General features: G+C 39.0%; 1 protein-coding gene across 2 annotated transcripts in view; it reads left to right on the top strand.

Moving 5' to 3' along the window:
* RELN (reelin) overlaps positions 1–19,877 on the top strand; it is a 440,175-nt gene that overhangs the window by 219,543 nt on the left and 200,755 nt on the right. For both annotated transcript variants that reach the window (XM_059712765.1, XM_059712766.1), the window contains exons 8-9: positions 826–877; positions 19,648–19,744. In XM_059712765.1, the coding sequence (XP_059568748.1) occupies positions 826–877; positions 19,648–19,744 (149 nt within the window). The remainder of the gene's footprint in view (positions 1–825; positions 878–19,647; positions 19,745–19,877) is intronic.

Here is a 19,877-nt window from a genome sequence, read left to right as displayed (position 1 = left end):
ATTTCATTTGAGCTGGTATGGATCAGAGTCAGTGCTCCAAAGAATAAATAAGTAAAAAACTTTTCAATTTAAATTTTTAAAAAATTAATGCACCATTTCTTTTTCAGAAAGGGGAAAATGATGAAACTAAGGGGAAATAATAGAATTGTGTGGGAAGGATATTTCTAGGCCCATAATTTGATTACTTTTGGGGGGGGGGGCGTTTAACAGTTTTATTGAGAAATACTTTACATATTCTATAATTTATTCCTTTAAAGCATACAATTCACAGTTTTTCATTTATTCATAAAATTGTCTGACCATTGCCACAATCAACTTTAGAACATTTCATCACCCCCAAAAGAAATACTGTACCTGTTAGCTGTTGTAATTCTGTTGACTTTTCAAAATAATCTTTTTCTCCTCATTTGGTCTTAATTTACCTCCCAGTTTTGGGTTGTTAACCTTTTTATGACATTTGCTTTGGATCCCAGATCTGTTGATGGAGGATGGAGGGGAGGTGGTAGTGTGAGTGGAGGGGGCTGTGTTAGAGCCCACACAAGATTAAGATGAACTGGTAGGTTGCCTACAAGCAGTGTTCAGCATATAGTAAGAAAGACAGTGAGAGTGCCTCAGTCAGGATCTCACAGCTTTGTTTCCCACAGAGAAACAAGATAAATCTGTGTTCAGACAGTTCAGTAAAAGTAAACTAACCACTGGACAAATACAACCTCTGTTTATGGCTTCTTCCTTTCCTCTTCTTTCCCCTCCCCCCTCCTCTGGGTGTCTTTCACCATTTTCTCCTCCTCTCTATCTTGTCTTATTTTGGAATATTCCTTTTTCTAGATCACCACAGGCCTTAATACAACAACAGCCTCTGTACTCCAATTTTCCATTGGTAAGTGATTTTAACAATTATAGTAATTTAACTTGGAAATGTTTGTTTTAATCATTGTGTACCATCAGGATTACATTGCCAAATGTTTTTAAATTTAGAGAAGAGTAAGTCTCAACATTGCAGTAAATAATTTAAAACATTTTTAAAGTGAAATTTTAAAAAATGTTTAAATGCTACATTCTGTTCCCACTTCTCTCCTGCGACCAATGATATTTTAAATGATACATACAATCCAAAACATCCTATTATAGCAGAATTACCTTGCTAATTATGTTTTGCTCAGATTAAGATTGAAAGCTGCTCAATTTCCTGCACTCTTACTTAATTGGTAATGAAAGAGATCATTTTTGGTGGCTGAGAGAAACAATTAGGGCTTCATGTTTGACATAAATAATCTATGTTTCATTCAGATGTGGATAATTAAAAAATGACTCTATCTGGCAATATTTTTTAAGTGTTTTTGCATTAAAACTACAAATTCCTACCCAAAGCATTCAGTAATCAAGTGTTTATAGTTTTGCTGTCTATCATATTACTTTCCACTCTAATTTTCACAGGTGTATAGTAATAATATCTATAAGTTTCCAAAGGGAATGTTCTAGGTAAAGAAAGATACTGCCTTTTAGATGGAGGTTGGCTTTATTGGTTTTGGTGCCATCACATGGACACCTCATCCTGACACGAGGATCAGGTCAGCATCCTCAAATTTCTACCGTCTGCACCCTCCTGTCTTTGGAGATCCACCATTAGTGAAAGGACTGTTTCCTTCAAGGACCTCCTAGTCCTAGTTACAAATCCGCGTCCTCACCGCCAGGGACCCACTGTGTATTTGAGAACAATTGTATTCTTGATTGTATTTAAGAACAGTTTTCTTCCAGTCACATAGTTGTCACTATTTTGTCAGTGTGTCTCGGTTCAGCTTCCATATGTAGTATGTGTTGCTTGCCTGGCTACAGTGTGTGTTATTTCCCTCGCACATTGATAATGTCACCTACAACGACTTATAGACTATTTGAAAGTCCATGTGCAGTCGGCAGAAAAAGAATGAGTCAAAACAGAATAATGAGTCCGTTTGAATGTTTTCTTTGATCTATTATCAGCAAGCTTTCTAGCATGAGCATGCACATGATATTTTTATAATCATAAAAAGTACAGTTCATTGTTTTAAAGCTCTGGTGCTACAAAAATGAAGTTTTAAAACTCCAGCATGACAGGCAAGTAACTCAGAGGTCCTTAACCAGGACAGATATGTTTCGACTCACTAGGCTGTGAATATAAAAAGTAAGCTGAGGAATGGTTCCCTGTTTATCTGTACTCTGAGTATTCATTCTTCCTTTTTGTTAGAGCAATGAATATTAATTTCAAATATTACCTTCTAACAATTAAAGAACACAAGAGAATCCACTTTAAAATACATGCCTCACAGTTCTACTAGTATTGTACTGTTGTTCAAGGTCAGAGAGATCCAGCACCAATTAAATTATCCTTCCTTAAAGGAAAAACAAAGGTCTGTTTATTTTGTAAATAGTAAAGAATATACTGTAGAACTGGCGTAGATTCTTTATTTCCTCACTTTTCAGTAGCACTCTACCATGAACAATAGAGATGATGAAAAAGGGCCAAACAGGGGCGTTATTCAGAGAATACAGTGTTTGGTACCCAAGACTCAAAACTCAGAACAGGCACCCTGCCCAAGGTATTGGGACTAGACGCAAACATGAGACTAGCAAGAGCCCTCAATTTCCCTACGAGTGCTGCAGCCTGCAGGCCAGTGAGTTGTTTGTTATTTAAAGCATGAATTTGAAGTTTTGGTTAGAAGTCTGATGAGAAACAGAGTCAGGGAGGAAAGAAAGAGGGAGGGAGGCAGAGAGAGTGAAAAGGGTAGATAGATCAAGTTTATAACTAAAAATATACACTTAGACAGTATTTTTCAGTGTCAGTTTTTGAATCAAAATTGAAATGTTAGCATGTCATTGTTTGGGATGAAACAGGAAATATTTAGTGAAAGAAATTATAACTTACTGCGGAGGGACTTCATTGGGAAATTTGCTTACTGAATTTTGAGAATAAAAATTCTTGGGAACTGAACAGATTAGGGTGGCTAAGAAACAATGTAGTAGCAGACCATGAGCTGTGTGGTGTATGGTGCTAAATAGAGGATAGTGGGCAGAACTTTGCAGCAACAGTTTTGTGTATCTCATTATGAGTGCTTGGAGTCACATTATTGTGTTTCTGTGGATGGTATGAAGGCAAGACTGGGGCACGCACACAATTTTTAAAGACGTCATCATTGGTTGTATTCATTCTGAGCTTTACAAGCCCCACAATAACCAAATACCAAAATAGCAGCCACAGTTAGGTAGCCATTGCCTTTACAGTCAGTTCAAAATTATATCGAGTGTGTTACAAAAGACACTGTACATCAATAGTTCAACATTTTATATTTATTTGTGTATTGTGGAATTCTCCAAATCTATACTCGTAATGTGGTTAAATATAGTCTGTCAGATTTAGTGTCACTCCTCAGGAAGTTCTTTTTTAAAATTGATTTTCAAGAGAGAGGAAGGGAGAAGGATAAAGAGATAGAAACATCATTGATCAGCTGCCTCCTGCACCACCCCCCCTCCACTGTAGATCAAGCCTACAACCTGGGCAGGTGCCCTGACTGGGAATTGAACCAGCACCCTCATGGTTCATGAATTGACGCTCAACCACTGGGACACACTGGCCAGGCAGGAAGTCCTTTAGGATGTTCAATGTTTATTGTTTGGTGTGATAATTCAGATGTAACATAGAAATTTTCTAGGGGATTCTATCATTACTTTTGGCTTCAATGGTGAATTATGTGTATATGCATATATAGCCATAATTGAATAAACTATTGCTCTGATGTTTTTATATTGCTCTTGTAAACATTTTCAATTACATGACAAACATTACCCAAGAGTCTCAAGTACCTCAGAGATGTGTATACAGAAATTTCTTGAATTACTAAGGAGGATCTCAAATAAACTCTATTGTCCTAATGCAACAATGCCCTCCCAAGATAGTCTGTATATATACGTGTGTATGTATAAATCATATATGCCTGCACACATACACACATATACACACATAAATATACAGACTACCTGATCTAAATGAGTTTTAAAGTTAAAGCATCTTAAGAATGCAGTTCTATAAACTGAAATTTATCACGTTATCAGCATCTAAATCATCTTGAAAAGTGTCTCAAAATGTTCTCAGTAGAACTTTTCATTTTTCCATTCCAGTGAAATATCTCATATCTATTTCTGTGCTGAGCTATTGATCTCTTACAATCCTCATTTGATTCATTAGATTCAACTTGTGGAATTTATGGTTGTAGCCTTGGGGGCATTTACCCATTTCCTTTAGATTTCCTTTGGGATAGGAAGAAAAAATTGAGATGATGCCCTTGTAAACCATCATCTTACAGATGCCTCCAAACTCTGTTTTGCCAGGCAGGGCACTGCGCCCAGGGGAAGTGCTGGCAGTGCTTTGTATCTGTCATCCACTTAAGAATTCACTGAATATTTGCTGTGTATCCAGCATTGATCTGAGCTAACTTGAACAATGAAAAGACAGAGAAGTGAGAAAACCAAGTATTTTCACAGTACCTGGGAGTGTGGTCGAAGGTCCGGGTGAGCACAGAGCGTGAACCCTCTAGAGAACGGCCAGATGGTGATAAGCAGAGATGGGCACGCGAGCAGATCCCATGGTGACAGATCCCAGCTAGGTCTTGCAGGGTACAGCAATTCAGGGAGTCTTTTTTCTTGAATTATAGATGTTGCCTAAGGATACATGGGAATTCTTAAAGTTAAGGGGGATTTTTACCACTCAGTCTTCCAAGCTTGTTCCTAAAATATTGTTAATGTGGTAGAAAAGGTCTCTAGGCTCTTATGGTCTCTGCAAGGATTGCTCTTATGGGTTTGATGGAGGGAAGTTGGGGAGGGGGCAGGCACAACACTTGGGTCCTACAAAGCCATAGGCTCTTATCTTTGGCAGCATGCTATAGACTATGTATCTACTTGTCAAGACTGATAGTTTCATTCAATATAATTAGCAATGTTACAGGATAAAAAAAATAAAGAATCTCTGAAAGCCAACAGCATGAGTCACTGGAAAGGACACAAGTTTTCCATGTGAGGAGACAGAGTGACACAAGCAAAGGTTAGGATGAGAATGTGAGTGCCCTCCTAGAGCTGAAGTTCCAGCCAGGAACAGCTATGAGCAATGTCAGGTAAAATTGTGGCTGTCTGAAGAGTTCATTTGCACCGGCTGAAGGTTTTTAAACTTATTTAATAGGCAGTAGAGGTCAGAAAAATGGCCTCTTTCACTCTTGAGCAATAAAAAAATATCTAGTTGTTCAATATAGCCCATTTCTTTCTTCAGATTAATAGAATTCATCAGCCAAATGGGGATGAAAGGTAAAGCATTTAAAAACATATGCCATGAAGAACAAATAGTTTGGCTTAGGAGGTAAATATGTCTTGTCCATCATGGTATTCTCAGCCCCTAGCCCAGGGACTCAAACTGAGTAGCTGATCATAAATATTTCTTGCTCAGATGACAAGTACCTATTACAGAGACATTTATAGTAGAATGTAACCAAGTGCTAAATTGGTGTGATGCAGACATTTCAGGCCAAGAGAAGATTTGGGGGAGGTGATCTGAGGACCTCAATCAATGGAAAACATGACCCAGAAGGAAATGAAAAATCACCAAAAAACTGCTTGTAGTGAAGCCAGTAGGCAAAAATATTATCCATATGTTTACCAGCTTGTTGTCATTGAACCAGCTGGAATCTATTATTTGTCCATAATATATAGAAATAGTACATTTTTTCTTTGGTGTTACTTGTAAATATCCTGAAGATTTGGAGTGTTGTGTGTATGTCTATATATTTTTTTACTGCATTGTTTTTAATCATCTTAAGAAAGAGGAAAGTGATTAAATCATAAATGTTTTATATTTGCAAATTGAGATACAAATTTATTCTTAGCCTGAATTCTCTTGTGTACTGTATGTGCTGCAGAGTCTCTGAGATAAATGAGTGCTATTCATTTTGTATGAGTATATTTTTTAAAATAAAAACTAGAAAATTAAAAAGGTATTCTTATTGATAAATTGAAAGATTGATTTGGAAAAGAAATCTGGCATTATTTTTCCTCAAATACATATAATGAATAAAATGCCACTTGTAAGAGGTGTTATATTGCATTCGGCATAAAGAAAGCAGGTTTTTCCCTCAAGCCTAATTCATATCCTTCTTAATTACTCAGAATTGATTCAATAGAGAAACTCCCCCTCAACTCTTTTAGAACAGCTAATTCAGAGGGAGGAGAAATTGATGTCTCCATACCTTCATATGAATTATTGCTCATTTCTTCTATAAACTTACTGAAATGTATTTCAAAATCAGACTCTCGTTATTTTCATGAGTCACGCTCCTTGGTAACTAAGACCTTGGGGAATTTATTATGAAATAGTGAAAACTTCTTCTGGAAACATGGAAATCTCCAAGTATGAGACTAACAAAGTCTTTGGTGACTTGAGTTCAAAACAAATATAAGTAAAAACAGAATTTTAGAAAATTTAATGGTGAAAGTAGTTTAATACATATATTTTATAAGGTTAAATATGTATTTTATTTGAGTGTAAGATTCTTGGATATAAGAAATCAAAATAAGTTTGCTTATGATGATTTTTAAATGTGTTTCTATTAATTTCAGAGAGATTCCTGAAGGGAGAGGGAGAAAGAGATAGAAACATCAATGATGAGGGAGAATCATTGACCGGCTGCCTCCTGCACAGGGGATCCAACCTGAAACCCGGGCATGTGCCCTGACCTGGAATCGCACCATGACCTCAACCACTGAGGCACACCTCTTGGGCTGCTTATAATGATGATTTTTAGATCCTCAATGATCTATATTGACGCAAAACTGAAATATTTTTATGTGGAACATTTCTCTGTTATCTAAATTTAATAAATAAAGGTTTGGAAGTCATTATAATTCAGGTTATCCTGCTTCTTCATCCTGAAGTTGACATATTCCCTTTTAATATATATTTGTAAAAACCAGTTCACCTCATTCCAAGTTCTTAAATCCTATTTTAAGTAATAAAAGGGAATATTCTCAAATATTTTAAAATTCTGCTAAGCTTTTGTAAAAAAAAATTGTTGAGATTTTGTTTATTAGATTCTACCTATGAGTGAAATCATATGGTACTTGTCTTTCTCTGACTGGCTTATTTCACTTAGCATAATGCTCTCCAGGTCCATCCATGCTGTCACAAAGAGTAAGATTTCCTTCTCTTTTATGTCCAAGTAGTATTCCATTGTGTAAATGTACCACAGCTTTTTTATTTACTCATCAGTGGAATGATGGACATTTGGATTGCTTCCAAATATTGGGCATTGTAAATAATGAGCGAGAGGGGGGGGGCACTCATGTATATGGACAACAGGGTGGTGGTTGTAAGGAAGAGGGGAACAGATTAAGGTGGAGGAGGGTATAGGAGGGATAAATGGTGATGGACAGAGACTTGACTTGAGATGATGAACACACAATACAGTGTACAGATGATGTTTTGTGGAATTGTGCACCTGAAACCTGTATAATTTTGTTAACTAGTATCACCCCAGTAAATTCAATAAAAAGGGAAAAAACATAATTGAGATTAATTACAAATTTTTTGAATTATTAAAACTGATATCTAGTTATTGTTACATGAATAAAAAATACACTTTGAAGGTAGATACTATGTCCTTTCCCTTTTGGAATATTTAATTCATTATCACTCACCTTGATGAGGCTTAAAAGATAAATGTCAGTAATTCATAAATAAGTTGTACTAATATTTATTGAGGGCCATTTTAATAGATGGGCCATAGCAGCAAACCACAGGATGAGAAGAAGCTGATCATTGATACAGACTAAATGGCTTCTCCTGCGTGAAAACTCATCCCATTGCCCAGCCTGTGTCTCTGAACCCCCACTTCCTCTGTTTATTTTACGGTACTTTCTCACTCTGCTTTGCTTTATACAGTGGCCATTTCTGCATATCCACTTTCAAGCTTAGATGTTTCTTTGGGGGCTAAGAAGTGAAAACTATCCCTCTGTGTAAACAGGGCTGAGTTTTGCTCACAACTAGAACTAAATAAATACGAACTGAATTTAATGAAAGCCAGGGGTTAGGAAAGGGGTTTAGTGATGTTCCAAACTGGTGCTCAGTGCTATACCTGTTGTTGACTGCTGAGGCAAGGAGTGTGCTGAATGAACTCCAGGGGGGATATTAGAACTTGACCTGAGGCAGAAGTTTTCACTTTCTTATCAATCAAGGACTCCTGATCAAAGACTCTTCTATAGGAGAGATCTTTAGAATATGCCATGTATATCACAATGCCCCTGCATCCATTGTGTGGAAAAGGAAAGCCTAAGGCACTGCCCAGCCTTCAAGGAGTTTATTATCCAACTAGAGGCCTGGTGCATGAAAATTCATGCACTGGAGGGGGGGAACCCTCAGCCGGCCTGCCCCCTCTCACAGTCCACAAGCCCTCAGAGGCGGAGGCAACCCGGTGATCAGGGGAAGGCGATGCCCCCATCACACCTCTGCTGCTGCCACTGTAGGCAGCGCAAGCCTCAGCCAGCCCTGGTTACCTGAGCCTTGGGCACCTGGGGGTCTGAGGGCAGGTCCGACTGCACTGTGCACCTGCCAACCCCCACCCCCCCAGCTGGGCTGAAAGGACTGGGGGACTCCGGCGGGGCTGAGGGGACTGGGTGCTGCCATCTTGTGGCTATGGGCACCGCATTCTTTGTGAGGGTGTGGCAGTCAATTTGCCTATTCCCTCTTTATTAGATAGGATAGGTAGGGGGGAAAGTTCACATCTGAAAAACACATACGCACAAAACAAAGAATGCTAATTAAGGTGTGCAGATAGCAGATAGGGAGAGCACAGCCTGTTGGAAAGTCCAGGAAAAAAGCAAGTCCAGGGGCAGGACTTGGTCATTTGGGAGGGTGACTGACAAGAGCAGGCCTGGTACTGCCCAGAGGGCCAGCATCACAGCAGAGAGTAGACAAGGCAGGGGCCACCCCAGACCTTGAGACCAAGGTCAGAGCCAGCACACCAGCAAGAGTAGTATGGCTGTCTTCAGCTTGCTGGGGATGGCACGCAACGCCTGCTGCCTAAGGTGGGAATGGGTCCTCTAGGAAGTGGGCCAAGCGTGAGCAAACACCGAGGTTAGGTGATATGACCTTGGCTCTGGCTAAAGCAGGGCTGCTTGGCAGGGAACCTGGCAAAGCCTACACATTCTGCATTTTTCTTCCCGTGTTTCTCCCAGCTGAGGCTCTATAGAAAGTTCTACGCTGTGGGCTTGGGAGGAGGCTTGCTCAGGGTTGGGCACCTCAAAGTGGCTGGAAATGCACGGCAATCCATAACTTGAAAGAGAATTGGTCCCGTTCCCTCTTGTGATAGGAGTGGCAATGAAGAGGAAGGAATACAAATATTTTGGAAGTGAGGAAGCGGGGACAGGACTGGAAGGGAGAAAGGTACAAAAGGGGAGGGGGACAGCTGTTCCTTTCATATCCTGTGGTCATTGTCCATCTGCCATAAACTGGAAGAAGTCACCTAATGAGGTTTGGGGATTTCAGCCAAGGAAGTGACTAAAGGGCAAAATATTAAGTACAATAAATCACATACTGTCCCATTTATTCGGAAAGAGAGGTTTGCACATCTAATAGCCTATTTACTAATAAAGTACGTCAAAACAGAAATTATTACGAGTAGCCTCATTTTAAACATAAACAAATATAAAACAGAAGGTGAAGAGGTATTACTTTTAAAACCCAGCTCTTTCTCTACATTTTATAAAAGAGGTCTTTCAAGTTTAGAGGGAGCATGTTTTTAGTGTAAGTAGAGAATATTTTGGAGGATTTTTACGGTTCTTCTTTATTTGACATCTCTTAATCCTTAATATCAGTTTTTAATAAGTGCTTAAAATGGAAATTTTATTTCCATATAGTAGTCCTTCTTACAACACTGTCCTTGAAATATGTTTCTGCAGTTACAAATATGCTAAATGCCCCCCAAGGGGACTTTTCAGTGAGCAAAGCAGTGGTAAACTCTAGATTTCTATATTCAAATAATTGAATGATTGATCTCTTGAGACAAAGATACTGGACACGTAGATTTCTCTAAACCAACAATTTTCATCAATAAAGTAATGATTCATCTCAATTTCAGCCATTGTATTTTACCAAAATTGAATTCACTCGCTCTTGACAGATCCAAGAGCAATTTGAGGATTTCCTCTTGTGCAGAGTGGAACTGTTCTTAATTAAAGTCATATCTGTGGGCGCCTTTCAGTCACAATTCCCATCTCTGTCATCTGGGACTGCGAGGCCCCGGATGCTTCCTGCCCAGGCTGCCACAAAGCATTATCTGATACAGGAACTATTTATTCCTTCCCCGCCTCGCAAGGCAGGAGCTGCTGTCTCTGTGCAGGTGCAGGCCAGGCAGTTCGAGCTGGTATTTTATGAGATCCTGAAGCAGCTCATGGCAGGATGTGTAGGTACATCAGACATGGGGACAACAACTAACACAGTGGTTCTCAACCTTCCTAATGCCGCGACCCTTTAATACAGTTCCTCATGTTGTGGTGACCCCCAAGTTCATTGTTACAAATTGCACATAATTAAAGCATAGTGGTTAATCACAAAAACAATATGTAATTACATATGTGTTTTCCGATGGTCTTAGGCGACCCCTGTGAAAGGGTCGTTCGATCCTCAAAGGGGTCGCGGCCCACAGGTTGAGAACCGCTGAACAGAATGCCTAAGAGGGGCTTGGAGACTTGGCACAGCCAAGAGCAGCATTCCCTGTTCAGCCATTCTTCATGCATGTACTTCAGCAGTGCTCTGAGAGTTGGTAAATAGCCCACATGGGGCCAACTTCTCATCTTCCTAGGCAGATTCCCCCCTGCCAACACACACACTCCATTTTCCTTGAACTCTACGTTCCAAATTACTCCAGGGATAACTGATGTACCGGAAGGTAGTAAGTGACAAAATCAATTTGCTTCAAAGAGTATCAGGCAAGAAGCTTGCTCACTACCAGAGTACACACTTGATTACGTTTTTAAAAAATGTGCTAAGTAATGGAACAAATTTACATATATATGTATACATACACACCACACGTGTGTGTGTCCATGTGTGTATGCCACATTACAAAATATTATGCACAGACACATAAATTCTTAGAAAGTTTAGGTTTTGTACTAGGAGAGGAATAAAACAGACATGAAAACTAAGAAACATGTTAAACCAGTTATCCTGGAAATTAGATTATTATATGCTTAAACTTAGGTACAGTTCATCAGGTAGTACTTCTGTACTTGCCAGATTATCAAGATGTTGCTTGAGTTACAGTAGATGACTTCGATGCCATGGGCTAATGCCCTTAGGACTTTTCTGGCAAACTCAGTAGCAAAGGAAATTAAAATCTAAGTATAATTTAATCATTGTTCTACATCATTGTTGTTACTGGAAAATAAACATGCACAGCTGCCACCGATGCAATATTTGAACAAAAGTCTGTAAAACTATAAAAAACATTGATAATCTGTATGATAATTGTCCATGACCTGCTTGTGGCAGATTCTGAAGAAGAATGAATTGCAAAGTAGCAAATCAGCTTTGTGTTTCTTGATGCTTTTGAGTATAATCTCTCTTAACAAAAAAAGGATAATTTGCCAGAACTGCTTATTATACCAGTGCCTTCAAGTTGCTCATCATCTTTTGCACGATACAGAACGGGGAAGTCTCTTTCTTGAGTGCCCTACCCTAATATCCCCAGGGAGTGTGTCTAGATTTTTCGAAGCTTCTCCGTTTATTCCTTGTTCTTTCCATTCACTACCGTCTTGGGTTAGTGGCTCTGTGATCCATTCATCTACCTTGGAAAGATGAAAAGATGTGTTGATCCTGTTAAGATTTGCACAGGTCACAGCAGGGAGTTCTAAGTAGCCGGATTCCATCCATTTCATAACTTTATCATCTTTCTATATCAAATGCTGTTGTTTCCATGCAGCTCCTGGAGCCCGGCCTGTCCCTGAGGTCTGAATTTTGAGTAATGGCAGCAGCAGCCCTTGAGCTGCCAGAATCCTCAGCAGGGGTCTGTCCAGACACTCCTCGAGCCTTCAGTATTTATGGGCACAGCTCCACAATCTAGAGGCATGATTTCAGATTGTACTTTTCTCCATCTATAAATCTGCACAGTCAGCTCTCTCCTCCTCCCGTGGCCCTGTGGAACATTTAAAAAGGCAGCTTGTTTTTCAGGCAGGGCTTTAAGGAAAGAGGCTGCTACCGGCAACCACTGCAGAACCCCCCAGGAGGACAGTTGCGTCTTCTATTGTTTCTGTTCTTATTTACTTTGAAAAGTCCTGGGCTTGGTGGAGAAGGGCATAACCAAATAAAAATAAAACTACCCAGGTCTTGAGAGACTAAAACCGTAGATTTATCCTTCTACTACAAAAGTAAAAAGAAATAGAGAGGGCTGCTGGAGATATGGGCTCACGAATTCCTACTCTGCAATTTCAAATTGCAAAAAAACTCAGAAAAACAACAAACCTGTTTGTTTGTTTTTCATTTATATGATAGCAAAGCCACACATGACCTGAATTCATTTGGCAGCAATAATGGGCTGTAAATTATTTAAGGCTATTCATAATGTTTATTTTTAATTTCCTACTTATGTGAATCTTTACATACTTCATTGCAGAAATATTGTTATATATGGGATGTGTACCTCATCACCTTTCATTTCATCAATGTTAATTCAGTTGTAATGTGATCATTTCTTTTTAAGAATATTTTAATTGAGCCAACTCAGCCTTAAGTAATAGAGAAGAAATTTACAACTTCTTATTCTCTTTTCAGTGTTGTCCTGCATTAAAATATATGTATCACTTGATTGTGCCAAGCTAAGCACATTGGAAAATGAACTATGTAGTCTGGACTCTATGCTTCAGGACCTGTGATTTAAGACACTTGTGGAATGCAGGAACGTACACACAGTACATGCTTTGGACAGGGCTCTTTTTTATTTTTTATTTAGTATTTTGTTTCTCCTTATCTGAGGATATTTTTTCCATTGATTTTTAGAGAGAATGTAAAGGAGGGAGGGAGAGAGAAAAAGAGAGAGAAACATTTGATGTAATGTTGATTGATTGCCTCCCACGTTCACTCCAACCAGGCCAGGGATTAAACCTGCAACCCAGGTATGTGCCCTTGACCAGGAAGCAAAACCACAACCCTTTGGTGCATGGGCCAGCACTGTAACCACTGAGCAACATAGCCAGGGCCATGTGTTTACATTTGATAAACTTATTGTCATTTCCTAACTTCTTTCATATCCTCCTGCAAGTTCCTTCATCTTTCTCTTCCAAATACCAATCTCTCCTATCACCTTCCCTTTATTGAATACTCTGTTGCTTTTGCCTCTCTCAGTAGTCATATAGAGCCATCATGGAGATTACAATATGCTACTGCAGCCAGCGTTCTGATTCCCAGTAAATAATAGTCACTAATGGAAAATTATGCTGTTTTCAATGTATATATTTTACGCCGTGCTTTTTTTTTTTACATTCAGAATCTTTCTATGTGTCCATGACTCATTCGGAAGTCAAACCATACAGTTCTTTCTCTGCCAGTTGACCTCACCTCATAATCTTGGCTAAGTGGGCTCTGTATGATCTGTCAGTTCTGAATCCCATTTGGCCTTGAGTAAATTTAAAATATAAATATAAATATAAATATAAATATACACACACAACCATAATTGTTCTCTTGAGTTACTGGGATTTTTTTCTTTATGGGTGCTATTAAAACTCTAAGTGACCAGATTTTCTATTTATTTTATATATTTTTTGGATGCTAGGAACTGCAAAATCAAATTTTCAGCCCCATTCTACCAATTGTACAAACCTTTTCAATTGTATGTCCTTACACCAATATGTCTTGTCATCCTCTCAGAACACCTCCTTTTTCTTATCAAGTAGACTCCTCTCTTCCCCACTAACACATTTACCAGTGATGCTAACAAACAAACAGATAACTCATTCGGGTCTCAGTTTTCATTTCCTTATTGAATTTCTAGAATTTCCACTCAAGAGTTAGGAAATGGCATAAGGTAAAAAAAACTATAGAGAAAAAATGTACTGGAAGTCCTTTGATAAGCAGTAATTCAATTTTATATTTAGCCCATGAATAAATATGGTCAGAAATTTGCTCCCTTTTCTAGGGTAAATGAATTTATGAAATGAGACAAAAAATATTGAATCATAGCTGAAATATCTTAAATAGCATGGGCTAAAAACTGTTTTCTAGGCATTTATCATGCGTTAACTTCTTGATTTTCACAGCAGTTCTATAAAGAGAGTGCTATTGGTATTCACTTTTTACAGATGTGTAAATTGGGCACAGACAAACTAAGTGACTTGCCCCAGGTCACACAGCTGAGAAGTGTCAAAAGCCCAGATCCAACCTGGCAGCCTGCCTCCATTGTTCATTATCTTAAGTCCTTACATACGTCCTCTCTGGAACATAGCTTACTTAGAGGAAATTTTACTCTGAAAAGTGAAGTAAAAATACTAAATAGAATTATCAGTAATGCTAACAATCCTTGAATCTATTATCATGTAGCCTTCCCTCATATGAGAAAAATTAAGTAAGATCTAGGATATATGATACATTATAAGATGCACCTACCAGCAAATATTTTCTTACTAATTCATAATGTTACGATTTTTCTATAAGGTTACAATTTTATTAGGTTTCTTCCTAAGCATAAAAGTGGGTATTTTTCCCCCTAAGAGCAGTGTGTTAATCTAATTAAATATTCAAACAAACGAAATAAGTCAATTTAAAGAGACAAGATAATGTCTTCTGATCCAGAAGATATTACATTTTAGAAACTTCTTTTAATGTAGTAGAAATGATTCCTGATGGAGAGGTCAGAACTTGTGCCTTGGGGATGATATTCTGTGTGGATTATGACTACTTTGAATTACTTTGCAAATTGCTTATTTTCAATTATGCTGGGCCCTTCTAATAAGACTTTACTCGTAACTTGAATAATTCATCTGGCTATCATTATTCCTCACATTACTTTATCAGGCTGATAAAAATGTACCAGAATTACTTGTGTAATTTGTTTCTGATATTTTTATTCCGAAAGCAGGCTGGGTTATGTAACCATCTAAGTCATTTTGGGGCATTTTTTAATTAACTTGGGTGAATTATTGCCCTGTTGACTATACAGCAGTACCAAAGTTAATGTGTGGTACAGATACATCTAGTCCAGAGATTCTAAAGCATGGCTGTCAGAGATCGATGCCACTGTGACTCATTCAGGCAAATCAAAAGTCCGTAAGTACTATCTCCTCTCACAGTTCCCTTTTTAGTAGAAACATAACTCAGTAAAAGCAAAGAAATGGAGAATTTAAAATATAAACAAACTACAGCAAATTTATTTCTAATATAGCCAGAGTTTATTGAGCTTCTGCTGTGTACCAAACACTTTTCTGGGTATTAGGGACACAATTAGTGAATGAGACGGATATAGTTCCTACTCTGATGGAGCGTGCATCCTAACAGGAGTTGGACAATGAGCAAGTAAACAAGTAAATAAACAAATACTAGTAAGTGCTATGAGTATCATAAAAATGAGTGATAACATGGAGGATGATTGGAGATAGATTTTTTAGATTGAGTGCTCAGGGAAGGCTTCTTTGAGGAGGTGATATTTGCACAGATGCCTGAGGGAGAAGAAGGTGAGAGCCAGGGGAAGGTCTCTGGGGAACAGGGTAGGAGGAAATTGACATAATCAGTGTAGTTTTAGGCAAAGAGAAGGATCACAGAAGCCCTGGGGCGGGGGGGTGTTCAGATAAGAGAAAGTCCGAAGTGGCTGGAGCAGAGTAAATAAGAGGAAGAGCAGTAAAAGGAAGGTCTAAAATGTATGGGACAGCAGGTCATGTCGTCCTTTATATATCATGTTATGTGGGTGCCTCCTCCCAGCTCTGGTGCTCTGGGATGGGGAGCCCGGCTTGGGGTTGAGACCCCCTTGCTTCTCAGTGGGATCCGCTGTAACTGAGATATCCCTCCGGAACCTTAGCTGCTGCCTGTGGGAGCAGGGCCAGCCCTTTTCACATCTCCACTCTTCTTATCATTCTCTGTGTGGCTTCTTCTGTAAATCCTTGCTTGGAAGACTTCTCAGCTAGTCTTCAGTTAGTTATTCAGGATGATTGTTCTGTAATTTAGTTGTAATTCCAGTTTCGTCCTGGGAAGAGGTGAGTGTAACTTACACCTACTCTGCCACTGTCTCGGATCTCCTAATACTGTACGTGTAATTTTGACTTAATAACTTTGAGGTTTCCATTAGAGATGGCAAGTAACAGTTGGATATACAAGTGTAAATCTCATGGGAGATAAACTTCCGGGTATCATATGTTATACATGTTATTTAAAGCCTTGAAAGTAGGTAAGATCACCAAAGTAGGCAATCTAGATGAGAGAAGAGAAAAGCACTAAAACAATTTTAGGTCTCTGGAACTCATATTCCTGTAAGTACCAAAGAGAGTGTTTGAATTTTAAACCAGTTTAAGCCCATCAACTGTTCTCAGACCATGCTTATATGCCCATGATTCTAAATTACCTTTTCTCCTTCAGCAATTCTTTAACTCTTTGCAAAATTGCTACTTTAGAGTGCAAGACGTGCTTTGAAGGAGGGAAAATAGATCTGCAAAAAAAAAAAAAGGGGGGGGGGAGTGTTTTGCATTTGACCTTTGGGTTTGTCTTTCCTTTTTAGCTTTAAATATCAGCGTCAGCAATGACAGATTCTTGACTTAAGAGGATAAAGAAAGAAGTAGCTGTTGCAGGTGGTGCCTGGTTATTGTCTCCCCACTGAACAAGAGTGCTTTGAGGGATGTGAGAGCTCTACACCACAGCATCTAGGAGTGGGGAGTTGGGGTTGGCCTTCATCACCTGGGCACATGGACATCCCCTCATCCCAGACAGAGTCGAGTAATCATTGTCAATCTGGGCAAGGACAGTCCTATTCTGCAGATCAAAGTCTATGTGGCAGTGTGGTTGCAGTTCAGAAGGGTTTGCATGAAGAGAAACTTCACCCAGTGTATATAGAACAGCTATACTCAGAGTGGGCATGGGGGATCATTTATTCATTGAACTGGCGTCATTCGGAATGGTCGTTTGGTAGGAGTAGCCTCAGCGAGAGGCGGATATCCAAAGCGGACTGTTTCCCTTGGGGAGGTGCTGCTTCCAGCGGGGCACCTCCCCACTCAGTCCAGTAAACAAGGGCAGTGTCTGTCCTCTGATTGGCCACTTGTAGCCTGTACCCCAGTCCTGGTCATCCAGCTGTGCATCCCTGCATTGGAGTCCCTTTGCCCTTTTGACCATCTTTTCACATGGGACCCCTTTAAGGTAGCCCTGGGCTAGTTCTATTTTCTAGGGTACACGTTGGGTCTCCAGGAACTGTGCACCTTGGTCCCACTGGGGGTGGAAGTGCAGCTTGTCCTGAGGGATAAAGCTTTATCCTGAAGAATTGTTAAAGGGTTGATTATAAGCACGGAGGTAACGTGATTCAGTTCACTTGTAGGAAGAGTGCTGGCAACAGGCATGGCTGGACAAGGACATGTGAGGCTGGGGACAGGGACAGCAGCTAATCACTATTGCACAGTCCTGGCAAGAGCTAATGAGGGTCACTGACAGTGGTGAGGAGGAGATGGATGCGAAAGGTATTAACAGTGTAGATGTGAAAGATTTAATGACTAAGTGGCTGAGGAAGAGTGAGACACCTACCGGGTGCCTTTTTGTTTTACTTCATAGGTTTATAATCAACTTAATCTTAAACATGGAGATGGTAGCATAAGAAAATAGACAGGTGAGAGTCGTGTTTGTAATCAAGGTCACCTTTGGACACATTTTTATTTTGAGGTTTATCAGCTTTGCTTCTCTTCTCAATTCGTAAACAATTTTCAAGGGATTGAATTCTGTAAGGAATATTTTGGTTATCATCTGTCTTATCCTTTCCTTTTACAGGGATTCACCTTACACGTTTGCTTTTAGGTACTTATGGTGTGTACAGCACAAAGGAAGCACATAAATACCATGTAAATTCTTCAGGCTAATTTGAGCTTTCTTTTGAAATAAACAGATTGTCTGCCAGACCTTACTCTTGTTTGTGTTGAAGTTTGTCCCGCTTAGCCCTGGCGGTTCCCATTTCCAATCCCACAGTGTGATGTTTATTTTAGGCAGCTGCTTACGGAAGGTAGACTTTAGCAGCGATCAGAAGGACATAAGGTGGGCTTCTGTTTGAGTTCAGGGTTGCCGGGTAACTCTCCTTTGAATACCTTTCCCTTCCTGCTTTGCTACGTATGTTTTGGCTGTGAGGATAAATCTGGGAAAACTGCTGTTTGGCCTTTCAGCACAGTGCCAGCTTTGTGATTGTAAACGAACCGGTGTTGTGCTAAACACCACCGAAATAAAATAAATGAGTCTGATGGAAGCTTGGAGCTCGTGCTAGAAATGTAAAAACCCAACAGATGCCATTTGCTGAAACCCAGGCTCCTCCAGCAGATGGGTAACGGTTAAACATAAATGGCACCATTTCTCTTTTTTTTGGTTCATTTGTTTTTAATACAGTATTAAAAATCCTGCTAAAATAAACTTCTGACATATGTTTCGTGACTGTTTGGGGTATCCAAAGATCTTTGAAATTACAGTTATACTATGTTTTATTATATGAACTCATTGAACATGCAGAAACACATTTTTGTCCGAGCTTTAAAACTTTCTTTGGTATTAATATTTCCAATATTGGAAATAATAATGGGAAATAATCACCAAGTAGTCATTATGAGATATAATGTCCCTCTTTTACATCTTTAATGTTGGGCTATAATAAAATAATATAAACCATATCTTCCATATTCTCATTCACTTAGTGCTTGAGTTTTCTTTACAATATTTTAGTTTCTCACATACTGTCTCATCATTTAAATAACACACACACACACACACACACACACAGAAGAGGGTGTTTTCATTCCTCATTAAATTAAATGACGTAGCCAGGTCGGTGTTGCTCAGTGGTTGAGTGTCAACTTATGAACCAGGAGGCTATAGTCTTATTCCTGGTCAGGGCACATGCCAGGGTTACAGGCTCGATCCCCAGTGTGGGGCGTGTGGGAGGCAGCCCATCAGTGATTCTCTTTCATCATTGATGTTTCTGTCTGTCCTTCTCCCTCTCTCTTCCTCTCTTTGAAATCAATAAAAACATTTTTTAAAAATGAAATGACTTACGTACATTTAATGCAATCATTATTAATTGATATTAACTCGCAAGAACCATGGTGCATTATCAGTCATTCTATAATATTGAGATATTTTTGGGATAGAAAATATGTGCTTATTTTATAATTTAATTTAGAAGTTTATGTATCTCTAAATAAATCTACAATTTCCCTTGTTTGCCTTTTTTCTGTTTCCTAAAATTATTTATCAAGTAATATTCAACAGAACAGTTCACAAGAAATTCCAGCAAAGTTAGAAGAATGGGGAAACAATCGGTTAAATATCTAAATGGTTTAAAAAGTGTCTAAAATATTTTCCAGAAAGGATACTATGTCATTACAAGGTTTTTTAACTTTGAAACTTATTGCTATTTACAGGTTCAGGTTCATGTCGCTTCAGTTATTCAGACCCCAACATCATCGTGTCATATGCCAAGAATAATACTGCGGACTGGATTCAGCTCGAGACAATTAGGTTTGTTGTCATTGAAAGTTTTTTCATAAATTCTGACATAGGTGTATTTCTTCTTCCCTGTTTGCCTTCATTCTACTACTGACTTTATTCCTCATGGTTAAAAGTACTCTGTTTGTTAATTATGCTGAATTGC

This window comes from Myotis daubentonii, chromosome 10 (genome assembly GCF_963259705.1).
Source record: "Myotis daubentonii chromosome 10, mMyoDau2.1, whole genome shotgun sequence".
Taxonomy (NCBI): Eukaryota; Metazoa; Chordata; class Mammalia; order Chiroptera; family Vespertilionidae; genus Myotis; species Myotis daubentonii.
This window is presented reverse-complemented; position numbering and strand designations above follow the sequence as displayed.